At 37.9% G+C, this 20,983-nt stretch overlaps 3 protein-coding genes across 18 annotated transcripts; all 3 read left to right on the forward strand.

Moving 5' to 3' along the window:
• The first annotated feature begins 3,805 nt into the window (after positions 1-3,805).
• Positions 3,806-5,603, forward strand: g6pc1b (glucose-6-phosphatase catalytic subunit 1b). Its single transcript, XM_084401822.1, has 5 exons — positions 3,806-4,087; positions 4,219-4,328; positions 4,424-4,523; positions 4,839-4,954; positions 5,069-5,603. The coding sequence occupies exons 1-5, from the start codon at positions 3,870-3,872 to the stop codon at positions 5,584-5,586; spliced, it is 1,062 nt and encodes a 353-aa protein (XP_084257948.1). The 5' UTR covers positions 3,806-3,869; the 3' UTR covers positions 5,587-5,603.
• Positions 5,604-6,473: 870 nt separating this feature from the next.
• On the forward strand, positions 6,474-15,882 carry kat7a (K(lysine) acetyltransferase 7a). 16 transcript variants are annotated; one of them, XM_084422302.1, is made up of 16 exons: positions 6,489-6,728; positions 8,228-8,369; positions 8,627-8,806; positions 10,214-10,447; positions 11,137-11,219; positions 11,300-11,386; positions 11,558-11,647; positions 11,730-11,840; positions 12,163-12,201; positions 12,890-13,081; positions 13,250-13,339; positions 13,454-13,594; positions 13,685-13,778; positions 14,025-14,171; positions 14,679-14,785; positions 14,907-15,882. In XM_084422302.1, exons 1-16 carry the CDS (start codon positions 6,714-6,716, stop codon positions 15,003-15,005), a joined length of 1,851 nt encoding a protein of 616 aa, XP_084278428.1. In that variant the 5' UTR covers positions 6,489-6,713; the 3' UTR covers positions 15,006-15,882. The 16 variants fall into 16 exon arrangements, with proteins under 16 accessions (XP_084278432.1, XP_084278428.1, XP_084278436.1 ...); XM_084422310.1 differs by having other exon boundaries at positions 11,730-11,819; XM_084422311.1 differs by lacking the exon at positions 12,163-12,201.
• Positions 15,883-17,945: 2,063 nt separating this feature from the next.
• Positions 17,946-20,533, forward strand: LOC311290209 (uncharacterized protein). Its single transcript, XM_084408561.1, has 3 exons — positions 17,946-18,174; positions 18,604-18,801; positions 18,891-20,533. The coding sequence occupies exons 2-3, from the start codon at positions 18,615-18,617 to the stop codon at positions 19,754-19,756; spliced, it is 1,053 nt and encodes a 350-aa protein (XP_084264687.1). The 5' UTR covers positions 17,946-18,174; positions 18,604-18,614; the 3' UTR covers positions 19,757-20,533.
• The last annotated feature ends 450 nt before the right edge of the window (positions 20,534-20,983 follow it).

The following is a 20,983-nucleotide window of genomic DNA, read 5'->3' on the forward strand; positions in this document are numbered from 1 at the left end:
CTCTTATTCTCTGTTAGGTCATACATGATAAACTGCCCTAATAAAATGTAACAGTTTGCTCCAAACTGTCCAATACATTTGTGTAATTAGTCATTTGACTCAATTCTTTATAGTTATCGTCAGATAGACCTGCAGCCCTTGTAACAACCTGTGTATCAACAGGCCCATTCTCCCCTATAAGGTCAAAGAATTTATCACTGTGCTGCAATCTCTCAGATTTAAACAACGTGTCTCATGTGTCATTTCAAACAGTTACAAACAATAAAACAACATTTCATATCTGCAAACAGACAAACTGGTGTTCTGAACAAACACAGTGAGACTATATTAATTAGAGTATGTGCTGTGTTTGTGACATGCTGGGGTGAACTCAAAGTAGACTGTCAGAGTGATATAAGCTGTTGCTGACAAAGAACAGACAGATCTGTCAATATCCAGAGAGACCTGAAGAAAAACAAACAAATATCATGCTTCTGTTATGGTCGCATTTTGTATGTGATTTTTATTTAAAAACAAGTATACTTAATAAGTATAGCATTAAATATACTGCTGGATTAATATTCAAGCTTTGATATTTTGTAGAACGTTTTTTTTATTTTGAAACAATAGTAGCTTTACTTCTTTCTTTCTTTTTGGTATGATTAGGATTTCAGTTTTTAATCACACTATAAGACTAGTTCTCTTGCAGCATTTCTTTGTAATTTGCTAGATATATTTGTACTTTCTTCTCTTAAGAAGACGACCAATTGCACCCAACAGTTTAACTTCAGATGTGCTTTTACTTGTTTTCGTTCTTTTACATGTTTTTCTTTGAGCAATTGAATTTCTTGAACACTCCTTAAGTAGACTGGTATATCTTTACATCATTCCCAGCCAATGAACTCTGCAGCCCCATCAATCTGTTTTCAAACTATAAACAATGTCCAAAAAAAAAAAAAAAAGATTGGTTGAGACTGTGGGAGGCTGGTTTATATTCCGTGCTTAGAAAAACAATGTAGGATTTGTAATTCAGTTAAGGGTTGAAAATGGATAGGGTGGGAATACTTTTATTTGAAGATTTGATCCAGCATAAGATGCGAAATTTACTTGTACTGTAGCTTATAAATATTACTGCAATAGTACTGCATTAAGACCTGTTTCAACAGAGCACAGAATCAGCTTATCCAAGCTTTGCTGCGTTTCCCATAGTTTCACAGGAGGGATGATAAGTGGTTGTGTATCATTCCAAGAATCCTGAGAAATCCCAGAAAGAGTAATGTCTTCTGGCTTGTTCTTGGAATTCCATAGGTTCCAAGGGTTGCACAAGCTCTACAGCTGCTGCTTTTAACTTTCCCAGCACTCCCACTGGGAATACAGATCACGATTTCCAACTGTGGGCTGCACAGTTACAGTTCAATTCAGTGGTCAATCAAAGGCTAAGGCTGACTGCATAATGAGGACTCTGAAAAAAAACCCAACACACAAGCAAACAAACTAAACATATCCTTCAACTTTATGCATAACTGACACAATCAAACACGTAGGCTATATTACCGTGCAAAATATTACCATAAAGAGGGAAAGCAAAGCAAGTGCTTCTAACTAATGTTAAGAAAATTGCCGTGTCACTCTGTAACATGTCTCCTTATCCAACACGCTCAGAGACAGATGTTACATACACTCTACTCCATTTTACGTTTATGATGATCTGCTTTCTCACTGGAACATCTCCTTTTTCAGACCAGCATATATATAGCGAAATATAAATTCACACATTTCAGGAGAACATGTGGTGGACAGTATACAGTATTTATTTTCAAAGCTGAATGCCCACAGGGACTGGCCATTGTTGTTGTTTTTTTAGTTTTTTTTTTTGGTTATCCGCTGTTTCGTGGTGGAAATTCTTCAGAGACTGGACTTGATAGCGTGAGATTAAACTGCCCTTTGTTGAACTGAACACTTCCTGTATGTCTTCCTGTGAATGCGAGCTACATTTGGCTCATTTGAAGAAAACTGTTGACTGCGGTAGACCTAAAATGCATGTTTAACAGCAGAAATCAAAATGCAAAACATGCTAAAATGCAAGAAGGCATCACAAATGAGACATTTTATTATAGTACAATGTCTATCAATGTAGCATGTTGTACATTGACTAGGCTAACATGTCTCAGTAGAGATGGCATCTGTGAACATTGTGGAGCTCTTAACAACCTGCAGGTAGTGTTCTTGTTTACAGTCTGCTCTGGACATGTTCCATCTTTGTTTTTCCACATGGTTGAGTAGTTCTAGCGACTGCTCTCAGAAGTTCTGGAAGCCAATGGAAAATTTGCCATCTCACAAAGTCGTGAGTCTTTGCACGAACAGGCCTCCAGAGGTTACTGGAAATTAGCCATCATGTCAAGTCAAGGTAAACAATGTCACGTGAAAGTCTCAGTCAAACTCCTGGTTCTTCTTCATGATGGCCACACTAGTGAACCAGAACTGAGCTACAGTACACAATTTCTTGTCATAGCACATCATTTTGCCCTAAATTTCAATACAATACACATTACATATTACATAGACTACCGTTCAAAGTCAGTAAGTTTTTCTGTTGTTGTTTGTTTTATGTTTTTTTTACGAAAAAAAAAAAGTTATTCAGCAAGGATGCATTAACCAGACCCGTTTAAATTTTTTATCAAAAGAAAAATGACACGATTAATTATTTTTTCAACCTCAGACTTATTGGCCTTGGCTCGTTTTCTGTGAAGAACATATATCAGAACACATTTTCAATGACCACACACTGTACACCCCCCCTACACATTTATATTACACAAAGGATGTTCGGGTCCACTGGACCCGGGGCTAATAAAAGTGTGGAAATTTTAGGTCCTGTGTACCTTTACTCTGTCCTCCTCCTGTCAGGGCTTGCTGTTATTGTGTGTGTGTGTGTGTATAATGACATGGGTATTACAACGTAAACATGGTTTATGATGACATCTGTGTCCTCATAAACAAAACATCTTAAAAAAAACATACTAAATGGTGTTTTTTTGAAACTCAAAAAAGGCCAAAAGTTTTCTGTGATTGGTAGGTGTAAGGGTAGGGTTAGTGTAGGGGGATAGATTATACAGTTTGTACATTAGAAACACCTTTACGCCTATGGAAAATCCCCGTAAACCACATATCCAATCCTAACCTTCTGCGTAAAAGCACGTCTGCAGGTTCTTCCTACAAAATACAACTTATCAGTGTGGTTTCCCTCCACCCATTCGCCCCTCTGCTCAATCTCAGCAACTATAAGAAGCATGTTTGTTTGGAAAAGGCGATGCTTTCTGTACCCTTAGAACAGGTTTAATCCATAACAATGTGCTGATTTGTTTTAATCTGTTGGATTATTTAAAAAATGTGATTCCTAATGAAATTTGACTTGTAATGTGGAATCAATTAAAGTATGTGTGTGTGTGTCTGTGTGCGTGTATGTGTGTGCGTGTGTGGACAAAGAGTCAGGAGCCCTACGTGTCCATGTTATCACCTCATTCAATTAGCGAGTGTCTTTCTCATAATCGAGAGCTAAATTTAGCGCAGAAAACCTGCCACTTTACAGACATGCACAAAACAGGCCCCAACGCAGCGTTTAATGTTTAGAGACAATTTTCCCTCTATTTACTCCAGAGTCCAAAGCTCAGGCGGTGCCCAGTGACCAGGCAACTGAGAGGATGGATAAAAGGAGCAGACTGAATTCATGCAGGTCGCTGTTGCGATGACAGTCTGGATTCAAGTCACTGAAAACAAGATGATGAGATTTTACAAATAGTGTATTGTGTTCGCTGAGACTGACAACAGTATCCATAGGCTGAGAATGAAGATCCATAATCCTGTTGTTTTATAGCAGACCGACAGTAGTAATGGAAGTCTTGTATGGGTATGGGATAAGCAGTACGTTATACCTGCAGACCCATTATGGGCATGCCCAAGGCTGGTTTATGTTTGTGTCTACTGTGGCAGACCTGCGCACAACCTTTTTATTCTTTTTTCCCATCTGGTTCCACCTACAATCAGCAGTGGGAGTGAAGCTGGTCTGGGTTGCTGTTGTGGGAGACTGGCTCAACTTAATCCTCAAGTGGTGAGTGGTAAATGTTGTTGTTTCAGTAAATATTCAAGAATACCCCTTTAGAAGATGCTTATTTGTAATGTAAATAATTTATCTTCATGAAATGTCCTCTAATCTGATCTATTTATTAAATCATTAATTAGGCTCATGTTTGGCGAGCGTCCCTATTGGTGGGTTAAAGAAACTGTTTATTATGGCAACTTGACTCTACCACAAATCAAACAGTTCCCCATGACCTGCGAGACTGGCCCTGGTGAGTGTCTCCTGATGGTTCTCATTATAGACAAACCAACACACTAAATCAAAAGCAGATTTCACAGGTTTCACGGATTCTGTCCCCTCTTCAAGGAAGTCCCTCGGGTCATGCGATGGGAGCTGCAGGGGTTTACTACGCCATGATCACATCACTGCTGCCGATTTTGCAGGGATGTGACCGCTTAAAAAGATGGTAAGAGAGTCAGTCCTGTTAACCTTCCTTCCCCCTTTTGATAAAGTACTCTGCATGTTCTTTAAACAATTGAGATAAAGAGGAAGGAAATCTGGGGAATAGCACAACATATCACAATCTACAGTCTCTTCCCTTGCTTCCAGTCCAATGGAAATTCCTCATTAGCCTGTAAACTCATTTATCTTTTCACCATATCAAGGTCACTCACATAAAGATATTTAAGGCCATTTTGAAGAATAACAGGTTCTTCGTGTCAATGTTTTGCTGTTTAATATTAATAATACACTTTCCTCTTGCATTTGTGCTATATACTAGGTGTGCCCAGGGTCTTCTTTGGACTCTTTTCTGGGCTGTGCAGGTGTGTGTCAGTCTTTCTCGAGTTTTCATTGCAGCTCATTTCCCACATCAGGTCTTTGCTGGAGTTGTTTCGGGTCAGTTGCAAAAAAATATGTTTCATTTTCATTAGTCTGCCTAATACAAGATCTCTTACTTCTCTTGGTTTCAGCATACAGTTTCTTAAGTGATTGTTTACTTTCACTATACAGGAATTGCAGTGGCCAAGGCTTTTAATAGAGTGTCCTGGATCTATTCAGCAAGCTTGAAGGGTTATGTGCACACCATCCTCTGTCTCGTGTTTGTTGCGCTGGGGCTTTATGCTCTGTTGGATGCTGCTTCAATAGACCCCTACTGGAGCCTAATGAAGGCACAGAAGTGGTGCATTCAGTCTGAATGGGTCCATCTGGACACCACACCCTTCGCTGGCCTCCTCCGCAACACGGGGGCCCTGTTCGGCCTAGGCCTGAGCCTCCATTTGCCTATTCATGGTGATCTGCAAAAAAACAAGAATTGTGGAAACAGCGCCGTTTACAGACTGACCTGTACAGCAGCAACACTGCCACTCCTGAGCCTCTTAGACTCATTCAGACCACCAACTAGCACTAATGCTCTCTTCTATGCGCTTTCTTTCTGTAAGAGCGCCACTGTGCCTCTAACCACAATAAGTTTTGTACCTTACTGCATGAGCACATTAGCAAATGTATACCACAGAATGAAAGCACATTAAACTTTTTCTTTTTTGCCAATTAAGTCTGTTACTATTTCTCACTTTGCCTGTTTTGTATCATTCTAGAAAAGAAAAAAAATTTATATATTACTTTATGCTTTGATTTTAATGTATACAAATTAGAGCAGAGATTTCATGAATATGCTGAAAGAGCTGTGAAAGAAAGAGATCAAAGGGCTACATCTGAGTAACAATAAAGTTTTCAGTCAAAATGTATGCACATTTATTATGCAGTATATTACATTATTCAACATAATAGTTTGATATGTTTGTGTTACATTTTGCTCACATGAATTAGTTTGTGTTTCATAATTGTTTTACTGTTTAAATTGAGCTTAAAATAGGCTGTTAAATGTCAGGTTCAGTTGACAGGTTCAACTTACCCCATTTGGTGTGATAAAACCTCTATAAAAAGTAAATGTTTGTTCAGTGTGCCTACAGAGAAATTGACTATCAAAAATAAACAAAACAAAAAAGTAAAAAGGGTTACAACTAGCCTATTATGAATCAAACACTTTTTTAATTTGAGCTTGAACAATAAACTTACCATGATATGTTGCACATAATAACAATATATTATTGGCATAATAAATGAACAATTTTATAGTGTCATCGACTGTGGAAAAGCAAGTGTTTTAAATGTATTAACATTGATATCTAGTTCCAGAACTAACTTAGAACTGGGCAACGTGTCAGTATCGCCATCTAGCGACAGAAGTATTAAAAGAGGAACTTGCACAACGGTAAAGAAATATATTTTTCTTTGTGTTTTTACTTGATAGACGTTTGTAATCTGTTGAAAAAATAGAATAACTATAAACAAATCGTCCATATCTATTTATTACAATAGTTACTTCCTCGTGCTCATAATTTTCCGTGAGACCTTTACATACATTTTTTCTACCGGAAGTGGAGGATGTAAACAACAGACGCGCGCAGCCATGACCCGTGACTGTCTGTGATGAAACAGTTTCCTTACACCTGATTAATGTTTCCTTCAATTCCACTGGAATGCATCACATATGCCGCCCTCGACAAGTTTATTCGATCTAACCGCATGAAGAAACCAAGCACAAAATTAACCCGTGTGTATCGGATGCAGTGAGGGAGAGTCGCGGATAAACGCTATGCCGCGGCGGAAGGTATGAAGAAGGCCAGCTGCTCATATAGCGCTCGCATCACTCACCTGTGTGTGTGTGTGTGTGTGTGTCATCACGAGATCCTTCAGTTTGCATGAGCGCCGTCGCAGTCATCCTTAGCAAATGACTGTCATGATTTTTCAAGTTAATTTGTTTGTGCGGGGAATGTGTAGATGGTAGTCAACTCAAAACTATAAAGTTTAGTCTCGAAATGTACCAGTTAATTGGAACATTTCTGTGTAATTACATAATACGATATTTCCAGCCTTTAATAAGCACAAACACTTTATAAAAAATACAAATTAAATGTTTAAGCTTATATATAGAATACAGTCACATAGCCTATCACACACATCAGTTCAGACAGAGTTGTATTTTTGTGATACAAGGAAAATGGCTAAAATGTGGTCATTTTTCTCACAGTCATTGTAATTACCTAATATCTTATGTTTTTATTCGTGCTGATAATGCAATATTTACTATCAGGATAATATATTCTTGTGAATATTCTTGCTGTGGTATTAGGATTCATGATGCATTGCAGCTCACCCAAAATAATGATTCTGACTTGTGATGCAGCCTGAATCATAATCACACTGTGTTCGTTCATTGGCCAGAAGAGACTGAGCCTGGTTTCTCCCAAGATTTTTGTCACCTCTGAGTTTGGGTTTCTTGCCACTGTCACCTCTGGCTTACTTAGTTGGGGACACTTAATATTCAGCAATATGATTGATCTGTACTGACGCTGTTGTATGAGAACAGAACTGAGATGGACAATGACATCACTGTTTTCTCCAGAGCTGCTTTATAGATAAAATGAACTATTTTAATAATCGATGATTTTTACAACGAAACTGAACAACAGCCGAAATGCATAATTTCCTGTTATCACTGTAAACACTCTGTATTGTATAAAGTGCTTCATAAATAAAGGTGACTTGACCTGATTTGAAGCAGCAGAGCCCATGGCATTTTTATTAGATTTTGGTTCATTGTGTACACCCATCTTCAGCCTATATTAATCTAGTTACAATATTTTGATTCCTTCAAGCCAGGGACCCAAGTGTAAAAAAAAGCTCAGTAACACTTTATTAATATAGTTTTCTGTTATTGAAGATAATGTAATACATTTAATATTCTTAAGTTTTATTAATAATATGAACATATATTACTACATTATATAAATTAGTTGAAATTAGTTGAAATTAGGTAAGAATGAATTGCCCCTGTGGAGCACCTGCTGGGACCCCTGGTTGAAACCCCTGGGTCTGTGTGATTAAAAAAAGGAGAAACTCACCTGGGGCAATAATCACCTATTAGATTTTTTTTTTTTTGTTACTGTTAAGTTACCCTAATTAACTGAATTAAGTATTCATTTTCATGAAAAACTTGCCATCCTTTTAAAGGTAATTTTATTTCATATGAATCAGTGTCTGTGTAACAATAAAAAGATACATTTTGTATTCAGTGACCAAAAGGTTTTTGATGTTTCTGACTCTTAGAAAAATGCGGGCAGTAGCTCTGAAGGTACAGAGGATTCAGATTTCTCCGCTGAGCACACAGACAGCTCAGAGAGTGACACCCACACGGTTAGAAACACCCGACTCACTCGATCCTCTCTGAGACTCAGCCGCAACTCGCAAGGTAGGACACGAGAGAGCAGCCGTTGCTATATGACTTACTAAGAGCTCTTCTGTAAAAGTGTGATTTACTTTTTACTTTCATTGGGCTGTAGGAATTATGAAATTATCATGTGATTTTACTTGCCCCAACATAAAAATATAATTGTACTCTTGCACCAATAGATGATGGTTTGATTGGTAGAAAGCGTGATTGGTGGAGATAAAAAAAAAAAAAGAAAAAAAAGAATGAACGAACAAACCTGAGAGCTTTGTTTCTAGATTCCAGTCCTGTGGGGAACCCTTCTGCCCCGGTTTCAGAGGAGGTGGTGAACTATTCCACCCGCCGTGTGACTCGTAGTCAACAGCAGGGGGTGACAGTCTCGCCCAAGAAATACCCCTTGAGGCAGAGTCGCTCTTCTGGCTCAGACACGGAGCAGCATGGGGAAATCTCAGAGAGGGGTAGGAGGAGAAAACCGCATGGTTCTTCACTCATGCCTTCCCTCATTTGAGTATCTCCATGCTTAGCTCTGCTCACATGTGCTTCTCTTCATTTGCCTTATTTTTATTATTTATTAATGACAAGTCAGAGTTCATACAACATGTTAACTTCACACAACATGAGTTTTCTCACAGGTTTTCTCTTAAGATTCAAAAGTTGGGGGTCAGTTAGATACAATTTTTGAAAGAAATGAATACTTGTATTGGCAAGGATACATGAAATTAATCACAAGTTACATTTATAATGTTACAAAAGATTTATATGTTAAATAAATGCTGTTAAAAATAAATACTTTCTGTTCATCAAAGAATCCTGAAAAAAAAAAAATGTATCACGGTTTCCACAAAAATATTAAGTAGTGCAAATGTTTTGATATAATTTGATAATTGATCATATCAACAGTGATAATACTAATAAATGTTTCCAAATCAGTATATTATGATTTCTGAAGGATCATGTGGCACTGAAGACTGGAGTAATGATGCTGGATAATCAGCTTTGTCATCACAGGAATAAATCGCATTTTAAAATATATTAAAATAGAAAACAGTTATTTCAAATTGTAACAATATTTCTGTTTTTACTGTATTTTTAATCAAATAAATGAATCCTTGGTGAGCATGAGAGACTTCTTTCAAAAACATTAAAAAAACTCAGCGACCCCAGACTTTTGAACGGCAGTTTATATCATTTTCATAATTCTTTGTTAAGCTGCAGAAAAAAATATTATTTCGAGTAATGCATATCTCATTTCATGTTATTCTGTGGCTTTTGCCTACTTTTTCCATTGTCATTTGCTATAATTTGAATTCATATGCACCACTCAAACAAACAAACACCCTAAAATAGTTAACTCAGTTTAATTGTTTTTAAAAAATATTTTGTCTCGAGCATTAATAAAACTACCACATGTTGCATTTCAAAGGCAGAAATTTCATGTCTTTTGAAATGAGTTAAATTTGACTTAATTTTAAAAGTTGAAAAATGTGTTAAATTTGTCTGGAGAAAATAAAAAACTGTAGACTTGTCTTTTTGCTAATATTGTCATTAAATTATAGGACAACGACAATCAACATTTTATAATTATTAAATCCATTTTTTTTAACAAGATCGATCATCACATATTATAATGTATATAACAATATTATAATCCCAACGTTCAAGAGATGTGGTTTGTACTGTATGTAGTTAGCTATACTTTCACTTTTACCCCCTCTTGTTATGATATTGTTTCATCCTCCCTTTCCTCTGTAGTTGGTTACACATTTAATACAGTTTTCATTTATATTTAGTTTTCATGTAATGATTAGAAATATCACATTCCTAGACTTTATACGGTCTGGTTTTCTGTTGTGTTGGTCATCCAGACATTAAGCAAAGCGCAGACCATGATGAGTCCCCACCCAGAACGCCCACAGGCAATGCTCCTTCCTCTGAGTCTGACATTGACATGTCCAGCCCAAATGTGTCTCATGATGAGAGCCTGGCAAAGGAACTATCACTGAAAGAATCCGGCCTTGCTCACCGGCCCAAAAGACGGCGCTTTCATGAGAGCTACAACTTTAACATGAAGTGCCCCACACCTGGTTGTAATTCACTTGGTAATTGGATTTCAGGTCCTCTATATTAATTTATAAGAATATTTACAATACCGTTCAAAAGTTTGGGTCCAAAATAAAAAATAAATCTGTAATGCTCACCAAGGCTGCATTTATTTGATCCAAAATACAGTAAAAACAGGAGTATTGTGAAATATTATTACAATTTGAAATAACTGTTTTCTATTTTAATATATTTTAAAATGCGATTTATTCCTGTGATGACAAAGCTGATTATCCAGCATCATTACTCCAGTCTTCAGTGTCACATGATCCTCCAGAAATCATAATATACTGATTTGGAAACATTTATTAGTATTATCGTTGTTGATATGATCAATTATCAAATTATATCAAAACATTTGCACAACTTAATATTTTTGTGGAAACCTGCTCAGGAAACCTTTATTATTATTATCAGTGTTGAAAACGGTTGAGCTGCTTGATATTTTTGTGGAAACCATAATAAAAAATCATAAAATGTCTTTACTGTCCATTTTGATCAATTTAATGTGTCCTTTCTGAATAAAAGAATTTCAATGACTCCAAACTTTTGACCGGTAGTGTATTTCTGTTATTCATTTATATATTAATAGTGGTTTTATTTTTTAGGTTTTGTTATGTTTACAGACTTCTTTAATGCAGTATTAAAACACTGAAATATTGAAAATCCACCTTCATTCCTCTTTCAGGACATTTGACAGGGAAACATGAAAGGCACTTTTCAATATCTGGATGTCCACTGTACCATAACCTCTCAGCAGACGAGTGTAAGGTAAGGGTTGTTACCGACGAAACCAGATTATATTTTCCTGAAACATTACGGTTTGCCTAAAAATCAAACATTTTACTCAGGTGAAGGCAAGCTCCCGAGACAAACATGTGGAGGAGAGGACGCTGTCACAGCGGCAGGATGAGAACCGTCATTCCGCCCGGCAACAGGTAAAGCATCACACCAAGTATTTAACGTCCTCACTCGTGAACCGGTATGTGCCCTAGTAATGATCCCTGTTGTATGACATCCTTTAAGAGCTTCTAATGTGCAGTGAACTTTTACGTGTCAATTAAATAGTGTCTAGCACTCACATTCTCTGAGTTACCGCTTCCCTCCAGGCCCAGGCAGAGAGACAGCTGCGATATAAGGAGAAGGTGACAGAGATGAGGAGGAAGAGGAACTCTGTTCCACAAAAAGACAAGTACATGGTGGGTGTCACATGCTCCATATATGAAGATCCCTCAGCAGATTCATGTATCAGTCGCTTAGCTCTTGTTTGACTCCCTCCAGGAGCACAGACCGTCCCATGGCAGCAGTCGTGAGCCTCTGCTGGAGAACATCACAAGTGACTATGACCTGGAGCTGTTTAGAAAAGCCCAGGCACGTGCTTCGGATGATCTTGTAAGAGAGAAGACCCATCACATTTTCGCCCCTCTTGTTTTCTCCTTTCCCCTCTCATTTTCATGAATCCGTAAAGATCGCAGGTGGGATGAGCCTTCGCACCACTGATTTCTGGGATATGCAATGGGCCCACGCTGGACTCTCTTCCACTGTAGCCTCCACACTGCTGCCATTCTCTCATCTGTATTATGGAGTGTCACTCAAAATTTTAGGGCACAATACTTTATCTGTTCTGCCAAGACCACCTTTCCTTAAAGGGACAGAAATTCTGTCATTTACTAACCACCATGACATTTCAAACCTGTATTTCGTTATCTTTTAGAGCTTGACTGGGGAAAAAATCATTTGGAACAACAAGAAGGTGTGTAAGTAATGACAGAATTGTTATTTTTGGTTGAGCTGTTCCTTTAAGAGAAAAGAATAATATTACCTTGAGTGGACATAACATGCACCTTCTTATTTTCTCCAGCGGATTTCTATCTTAATTTTAATTTCTACATTGCCATATGTTTATTAATTAGGACATTCTCTGAAAATGTACACTTCCGCTGAAAAGTTTGAGGGTTGGTAAAAAAAATGTAATGTTATTGAAGAAATATTTTATGCTCACCAAGGCTGCATTTATCAGATTTTTTTTTAAACAGCCATAAAAAACAGTTTGCAATTTAAAAGAACTGTTTTTTATTTGAATGTATTTTGAAATATAATTTATTCCTGTGATGTCATAGCTGAATGTTCAGCATCATTACATTACATCATTACTCATTACAAGTTGAAATAGAAATATTGTAACAATGTAAATGTCTTTACTGTCACTTCTGATTGATTTAATGCATCCTTACTGGATAAAAGCATTAATTTCTTTCTTTAAAAAAAAAAAAAAAAAATCATACTGACCCCAAGCTTTTGAACGGTAGTGTATATCTCAACCTCCTCACTCACATGTGAATCTTCTGTGGTAGGCCTCAGGGTTTTTTTCCTTCTAACTGAGTGTGGTCATTTCCTCTAGTCAGACCTGTGTTTCTCCCACCCTTCATTGGTCCTTGCAGGAAAAACTCCGGCTCGAGGGACAGGTCACAGAGGGCGGCAACATGATAAAGGCCATTGTGTTCGGCCGCTACGAGTTGGACACTTGGTACCACTCGCCGTACCCCGAAGAGTACGCACGCCTTGGCCGTCTCTACATGTGCGAGTTCTGCCTAAAATACATGAAGAGTCAGACTATTTTGCGACGTCACATGGTAACTTTTTCACATGTTCAGTTAATAACGGTTTAAATTTGAACTTAAGGAGGAGACAACGACTTCAATTATGATTCATAAATTGTCCCCAGCTCTAAATCATTACGTTGATAAGTGTGTGTTTTTGCATTCACACATAGACCTCTCTCTTATTTCACTTGTGATCAGGCCAAATGTGTGTGGAAACATCCACCAGGTGATGAGATTTACAGAAAAGGGGTTATATCTGTTTTTGAAGTGGATGGCAAGAAGAACAAGGTAGACTTTCCACCAGGACTCTCGATTATCAAATATCAGTCAGTCCACATATTAATTTGTGATTCTGCCTCACTGACACTGGCTTTTTTTGTTGTTGTTGTTTTTTTTTTGCAGATTTATTGCCAAAACCTGTGTCTGCTTGCCAAACTCTTCCTGGACCACAAAACACTGTACTACGATGTGGAGCCGTTCCTCTTCTATGTGATGACTGAAGCTGACAATACCGGCTGCCATCTTGTAGGATACTTCTCCAAGGTACTCTGTTAGTGAATCCAGTGCACCACAAACTTCAGTTACCTTGCAAGTGATGGTTTTGTGGTAATCAAAATACGTATTTGGATTTAGGAAAAGAATTCATTCCTGAACTACAATGTCTCCTGCATCCTGACCATGCCACAGTATATGAGGCAGGGTTATGGCAAGATGCTGATTGATTTCAGTGAGTGCAGTAGATCTACGTTTTGTTATTCCTGTGTTTGTTTAGCTTAAACAAAAGATCGGTCTTGCAAATAGGTGGTTTTAAACTTACAATTGCAACCACAGATTACATAATTTATGTTATGTTCTTTTTTTAAAGGCAAAGAATGTGTTAAAATAGCTCCTTTATTACTGTGTGGTCACGTGCACTCTGTAATTAATGGAAGAGATGAGCATGTTAGTGTGTGAATGGCTGGTATCTGCACAGGTTACCTGCTGTCCAAAGTAGAGGAGAAGGTTGGCTCTCCCGAGCGGCCTCTCTCTGATCTCGGCCTCATCAGTTACAGGAGCTACTGGAAAGAAGTGCTCCTGCGCTACCTGCACAACTTCCAGGGCAAAGAAATCTCCATTAAAGGTACTTAGTGTTACACGCACTACTGTTAAAAAATTGGGGGTCAGAAAGAAAGACATTATAAGCATGCATTAAATTGATCAAAAGTGACAGTGAAGACATTAACGATGTTACAATAATGATTGGGAAAAAAGCATTTCTGGTTTCCACAAAAACATTAAGCAGCACAACTGTTTTCAACATTGATAATAATAAAAAATATTGAGGATCAAATCATCATATTAGAATGATTTCTAAAGGATCACGTGACACTAAAGACTGGAGTAATGATGCTGAAAATTCAGCTTTGACATCACAGGAATAAATTACATTTACTGTATTTTTGATCAAATAAATAAAGCCTTGATGAGCATAAGAGACTTTCAAAAACATTTTTAAAAAAATCTTAGCGACCCCAGACTTTTGAACGGTAATGTATTTTCTTTTATGCTTATCATAAAGATTTAATACTGAATAGTGATTTTTTTTTCTTTTTTTTTTTCTTTCTCAAATATTAACTCTTGGGAGCAGAAATCAGTCAAGAAACAGCTGTCAATCCTGTAGACATTGTCAGCACTTTACAGTCACTCCAGATGCTGAAGTACTGGAAAGGGAAGCACCTGATCTTAAAAAGACAGGTAAGTGTAATGTAATGTATGTGGTGATTTTAGCACCAGACTGTTTACATGAATTATAGGTTTATTATTTTAATCTTATTTAGTGGTTTCTAATGCATCTCAATGATTGAATGGTCTTTAGGATCTGATTGATGATTGGAAAACCAAAGAGGCAAAACGTGGAAGCAGCAAGACTATTGACCCTACGGCCTTGAAGTGGAGCCCACCCAAAGGAACATAAGACAATAATCTGCATGCTCTTCCCTGTTTGCTGTAGTTTAGCAGGTCTTGCTCACTATAGGAAAAGCTTAACGAATAGGAAAGCATTTCCTTGTTACAGTAAGTTACAAGTAAAGCTGCAATCTTAACTGAATCGTGTTTGTTACATGATGCAGCCAGCATTTAGAGTTACCTTAACTGTCCTATTCTAGGTTTTAGAAACATGGTTAACACATTTCAACATGCATTGTAGAACTGCTGCATATGAGATCCTATCATATAACTTATTTTGAGTTGAGTACCATTGTTTGATACTCAGATGGCAATTGTTTTTACTGTTGTTTTTAGTCACATTTAAAAAAATTGCATCTCTTTATTTTAGAGAATTGACTATTTGACTTATATATTTATGTGTTTCTGCCACTAACTGTTTTGTGAGCTGAAGAGCTTGACTCTTCTAATTGGGTTCTTGTTTCTTTTTAAACTCCTCTTAACCAGATATGTATTTCCAACCATATTTGACATTAGCCAAAGTCACTGCAAGTAAAAAATAATATTTTATTATTTCAAGTAAGACTAACTTGTATTTTGGAACAGACATATTGTAGTAAATATGATATATTTACCCGTCATTGCATATTATTTTTTTCAAAAGTCTACAACAAAAACTATTAAGTGGAAGCTTAGTTTATAGCATGTTTTGGCTATATATTGCAGCAAGTGTGTAATTTGTGAGCAGCCAGAATAGCTTAATTTAGCTCATAGAATTACCGTGATGCACTTGTAAACTCCACATAGTGGATTTAACACAGACTATACTATGATATGTCAGTAGCATGTGTTGCACTTGATTTTCTATGTCTCTCCTCCAAAATAAATTTAGTCACTGTTTAAATCGATGAAGCTCTGTGAGTTCATTGGATATAAATATTACGGCAATAAACAATGGAGAAAATTCTCTCATTTACTCACCCACACGAATCACAAAAGAAGATATTTTGAAGTATGTTGGTAACTTACTTAAGAAAATTAATAATATCAGAAAGGTGATCAGCACATCCTTGAGTTGCGCTGGGGTCAGACAGATCAGACCACAACCTCAGAAAGTAGTTACTACAGTATGTCTGATTTCGAAGAAATTGATGGCAAAATTTTGAAAGAAACCATACAGCACCTTAAAACATCAACCTGCGCTCTTGAACTGCAGTTGTCAAGCCCCTCCTGAAAAAGAGCAGTCTGGATAAGACCATATTAAGCAACTATAGACCGATCTCAAATCTTCCTTTCATAGGCAAGATCATTGAAAAAGTTGTCTTCAATCAGCTGAACAAATTCTTACATTCGAATGGATACTTTTTTCAATCTGGTTTCTGACCGCACCACAGCACAGAGACAGCACTTATAAAGATGATAAACGATATTCGCTTAAATACTGATACAGGCAAATTATCAGTGCTGGTGCTACTCGACCTCAGTGCTGCATTTGACACTGTCGATCACAACATACTTCTTGACAGGCTGGAAAACTTCGGAAAACAAAGGCTTTCTGGGATAGTCCTAAAATGGTTCAGGTCATACTTAGATGGGAGAGGTTATTATGTGAGTATAGGAGACCATAAGTCTGAGTGGACATCCATGACATGCGGAGTCCCTCAAGGCTCAATTCTTGCACCACTCCTGTTCAACCTGTATATGCTCCCAATGAGCCAAATAATGAGAAAGAACCAAATTGCTTACCACAGCTATGCAGACGACACACAGATTTACTTAGCCCTATCGCCTAACGACTACAGCCCCATTGACTCCCTGTGCCAATGCATTGATGAAGTCAACAGTTGGATGTGCCAAAACTTTCTTCAGCTAAACAAAGACAAAACTGAAGTCATTGCGTTTGGAAACAAAGTTGAAGTTCTCAAGGTTCCCCTACCTTGATGCATGTAGTCATGTCAGAGCAATTACTAAATCAGCATACTATCATCTGAAAAATATTGCAAGAATTAGATGCTTTGTTTCCAGTCAAGACTTAGAGAAACTTGTGCATGCTTTCATCACCAGCAGGGTGGATTATTGTAATGGACTCCTCACTGGCCTTCCCAAAAAGACCAGAAGACAGTTGCAGCTCATACAGAACGCTGCTGCCAGAAAATATGAACATATCACACCAGTCCTCAGGTCTTTACACTGGCTCCCAGTTACATTTAGGATCGATTTTAAAGTATTTTATATAAATCACTCAATGGCCTAGGACCTCAATACATTGCAGATATGCTCACTTAATATAAACCTAACAGGTCATTAGGACAACATCAGCTAGAAATACCAAGGGTTCACTCTAAGCATGGTGAGTCTGCTTTTAGCTATTATGCCAGCCGCAACTGGAGCCACCTTCCAGAGGAGATCAGATGTGCTCCTACTGTAGTCACTTTCAAATCCGGACTCAATTTCAAAACACTTCTGTTTAGCTGTGCATTACTGAATGAGCACTGTGCCACTGTTCGGCCGACTGTGTGCACTGTATTTCATTTCCTTTTTATTATAAACTGTTCTTATTTCTTTTTATTATTTTAATTACTTCTGTGTAAAGCACTTTGAATTACCATTGTGTATGAAATGTGCTATATAAATAAAATTGTCTTGTCTTGCCTTGCCTAACCAAACATTTTTAGTTACCATTGACTGCCATTGTCTGGACCAAAAACAACAAAAAACACTGAAACTGAAACGCTGAAAAAAATAAAAATAAAAATAATTTTTTGAATTTTTACTTTTATTTAATTTTTTTATGTTCCACAAAGAAAGGTATGAAACGAGTAAATGATGACAGTTCACCCATTTTTGGTCTCTTCAGTTGCCAGAGAAACATGTTCAAACAGTTCATTGGTTGTAGCCATAGAAACAGTAAACGGGTGAGTTAACGCGATATCAAATATTTGGCAACACACACAGGAAACAGTGCGCGCTCGTAGTAAAGGAAGTAGTACGCCACCAACCAGCGTTTTCACAACATGGACACTAGAAACGGCATTGTTATCACAGTCAGTCTCGACGTTATGCTGTAGAATAAAAACTACATAGTATGAAGATATAAATATCATGAAAGACCTCTTGTTTTCGGACGTTAGTTCACGGTTTAGCTCGCTGACAGTCTGAAGCTTCATGTATAGTCTGTCATTGCTCTTGAGAACAGAAAGGTAGGTGTTATTGTGTCATTTTAATTTTGATGTATTAATTATATGCAGTACCGTGTTTATGTAACATAGTTGTCATTCTATTATATTCATTGTTATGGTTTAGAGGCAGACCTGTAAACAAACTTGATTCATTAAAGGGATAGTTCACCCAAAAATGAAAATTCGGTCATAATTTCCTCACCCTCGAGTCGTTCCAATCATGTATGACTTTCTGTCTTCTGCTGAACATAAAATAGGTTATATTTTGAACAATGTTGGTCACCAAACAGTTTTGGACAATCATGGACAAAAAAACAGAGACACTTGTCAGCATAATCTTCTTTTATGTTCCACAAAAGAAATTCATACATGTTTGGAATGACATGAGCGATGACAGAATTTTCGTTTTTTGGGAGAACTATCCCTTTAGCTTGTTTTCTCTCTGAGCAGGTCCTAACAAAATGTCACAGATGGATCTCCTCGTCACAAATGTAGCTGAGCTCCTCACTGCTGCTGTACAGGAGGTGTTGCAGCTCATGGGTCAGGCTATGTTAGAGTATCAGAGGGAGTCTGCCAGAACACGCCTGGAGAATCAGAACCTCCAGCAGAAGGTAAAAGAACTCCAGGAGAGGACGGCCGGGGCTTCAGGTGAGGTTATGAAGAGCTTATAGTTCTTGAATTAACTTGTCTATTTACTGTCATGTAAAATTTCTCTGTCAATCTCTTTTATATTTTAGATCAAGTCCTGAAAGTCTCTTTTCCCACATATGAGCCTCATTTAGGGGAGGATCATGTGCAGGAAGATCTCGTTCATCATGGAGATTCAGTAGTGAGTGAGGAGATTCCGAGTGACAATCCTGTTCATATAAAGCTAGTTTTAGATGATATTACTGTTGACAACCAACATCATTTTCTGCAAGGGACCTGTGACTATTTGATGAATCAAAGACCCCTCTCCAGGGTTAAGAGTAGCCCTCCGAGAAGAATCCCCAACCCTTCATCTGGCAGCAGAGAGACTCCAGCAACCAGCAACACTGAGACCCCATTGGGCTCCAACAAAATCAAGGTGGAATCTAAATCAGAGCTTCCGGAATGTTCCGTCACGGAGGAGACAGACAATGCGACAACACAAGCTCCTGTTGTTCCCATGCAGGATGCTCCTCTAGCAAATGAACACAACCTGCAGCCTGTCTCCACCTTTTCCGACAGCATTGTCGATTATAACCAACCTTGTAAATTACTACATTCTACTTCTAAACACATTCTTAGGTCACGGGTAGAGAATACGGTCCACACGGGGGATGTTCACAGTGCCCCCTGCATGAGTGAGAGCAGGGAGATTCTGCACAGCTGCCACGTGTGCGGTAAGACGTTTGCGACGGCCTCCAGCCTCGGAGCTCACTTTGTATGCCATTCAAATGAGAGACCTTTTGTTTGCAAGTGCTGTAAGTTCAGGTTCAGTCGTTTAGCCGATCTGAAAAAGCATGAGCGCATTCATACAGGAGAAAGGCCATTTAACTGTTCTCTCTGTGGACGGCGATTCAACCGAACAGAGAATCTCAGAAGACACTTGAGGAAGGTTCATTACGGAGCAGCGCTGTGAGCTTTAAATTCACAGCATGCATCTTTGCTGGCTGCAGTATGAGAAGGGCATTTATACAGTTGTGGTCAGAATTATTTGCACCCCTGGTAAATATAATCAAAGACTGCTGTAAAAATAAATCTGCATTGTTTATCCTTTTGATATTTTGGAAAAAGGATATGCAAAAATGTCACAAAAATCCAACCTTTCATTGAAGAGAAATAGTTGAAAGTGGGGGGTAAATCACATTATGAAATGAATGCTTTTCTCCAAAACATGTTGGTCATTATTATTGGCACACTTGTATTAAATATTTTTTGCTACCTCCTTTTGCCAAGATAACAGCTCTTGAGTCTTCTCCTATAATGCCTGATGAGTTTGGAGAACACCCGACAAGAGATCAGAGACCATTCCTACATACAGAACCTCTCCAGATCCTTCAGATTCCCAGGTCCATGTTGGTGCCTCTCCTCTTCAGTTCACACTCATTTTCTATTGGGTCAGGTCAGTGAACTGGGATGGCCATGGCAGAAGGCCAACTTTTGCATAGTTGTCCTGATGGAAGATCCAACCACGACCCATTATAAGCATTCTAGCAGAGGCTGTCAGGTTTATATTTTTTATCTGTTGGTATTTGCTAGAATTCATGATACCATGTATCTGAACAAGATGTCCAGGACCTCCAGCAAAAATAATAGGCACCCAAAACATTAAAGATCCTGCAGTATATTTAACCGTGGGAATGGGTTACTTTTTATCCGTGTTTATCCCTGTAACACATCTATTGTGTTTGCTGCCAAAAAGCTCTTTTTTTTTTTAGACCATTGAAGTTCCAGTCGTATCTGAGAACTGAATATGCTGGTTTATTTTTGGATTTTTCTTGAAACCCTCCCAAAAAACATGTGGGGATGTCGGTGCTGTTTGATGTTTTTTTTTTTAGGCTTCCTGACCCCAAGACTCAAGTAATCTCTGCAATTCTCCATCGGTGATCCTTGGAGAGTCTTTGGCCACTCAAACTTTCCTCCTCACCGTGCATTAAGACAATATAGACACACGTCCTCTTCCTGGCAGATTCGTAACATATTTAGTTGATTGGAACTTCTTAATTATTGCTCTAATTCTTTAGCTGTTTTCTTACAGCCACTTTCTATTTTGTGATGCTCAACAATCTTTTGCTGCACATCAGAACTATATTCTTTGGTTTTACTCATTGTGATGATTAAGGGAATTTGGCCTTTGTGTTTCCTC

This window comes from Rutilus rutilus, assembly GCF_951802725.1.
Source record: "Rutilus rutilus genome assembly, chromosome: 1".
Lineage (NCBI taxonomy): Eukaryota > Metazoa > Chordata > Actinopteri > Cypriniformes > Leuciscidae > Rutilus > Rutilus rutilus.

Bases quoted from the DNA above. Each gene is read 5' to 3' on its own strand.
- g6pc1b (XM_084401822.1), top strand. From the start codon at position 3,870: ATGGAAGTCTTGTATGGGTATGGGATAAGCAGTACGTTATACCTGCAG. The intron at 4,329-4,423 runs GTGAGTGTCTCC...CCCCTCTTCAAG, and splicing joins GACCTGCGAGACTGGCCCTG to GAAGTCCCTCGGGTCATGCG. The intron at 4,524-4,838 runs GTAAGAGAGTCA...GCTATATACTAG, and splicing joins TGTGACCGCTTAAAAAGATG to GTGTGCCCAGGGTCTTCTTT.
- kat7a (XM_084422302.1), top strand. The intron at 8,807-10,213 runs GTAGGAGGAGAA...TTGGTCATCCAG, and splicing joins TGGGGAAATCTCAGAGAGGG to ACATTAAGCAAAGCGCAGAC. The intron at 14,172-14,678 runs GTACTTAGTGTT...TCTTGGGAGCAG, and splicing joins CAAAGAAATCTCCATTAAAG to AAATCAGTCAAGAAACAGCT.
- LOC311290209 (XM_084408561.1), top strand. From the start codon at position 18,615: ATGTCACAGATGGATCTCCTCGTCACAAATGTAGCTGAGCTCCTCACT. The intron at 18,802-18,890 runs GTGAGGTTATGA...TTTATATTTTAG, and splicing joins GAGGACGGCCGGGGCTTCAG to ATCAAGTCCTGAAAGTCTCT.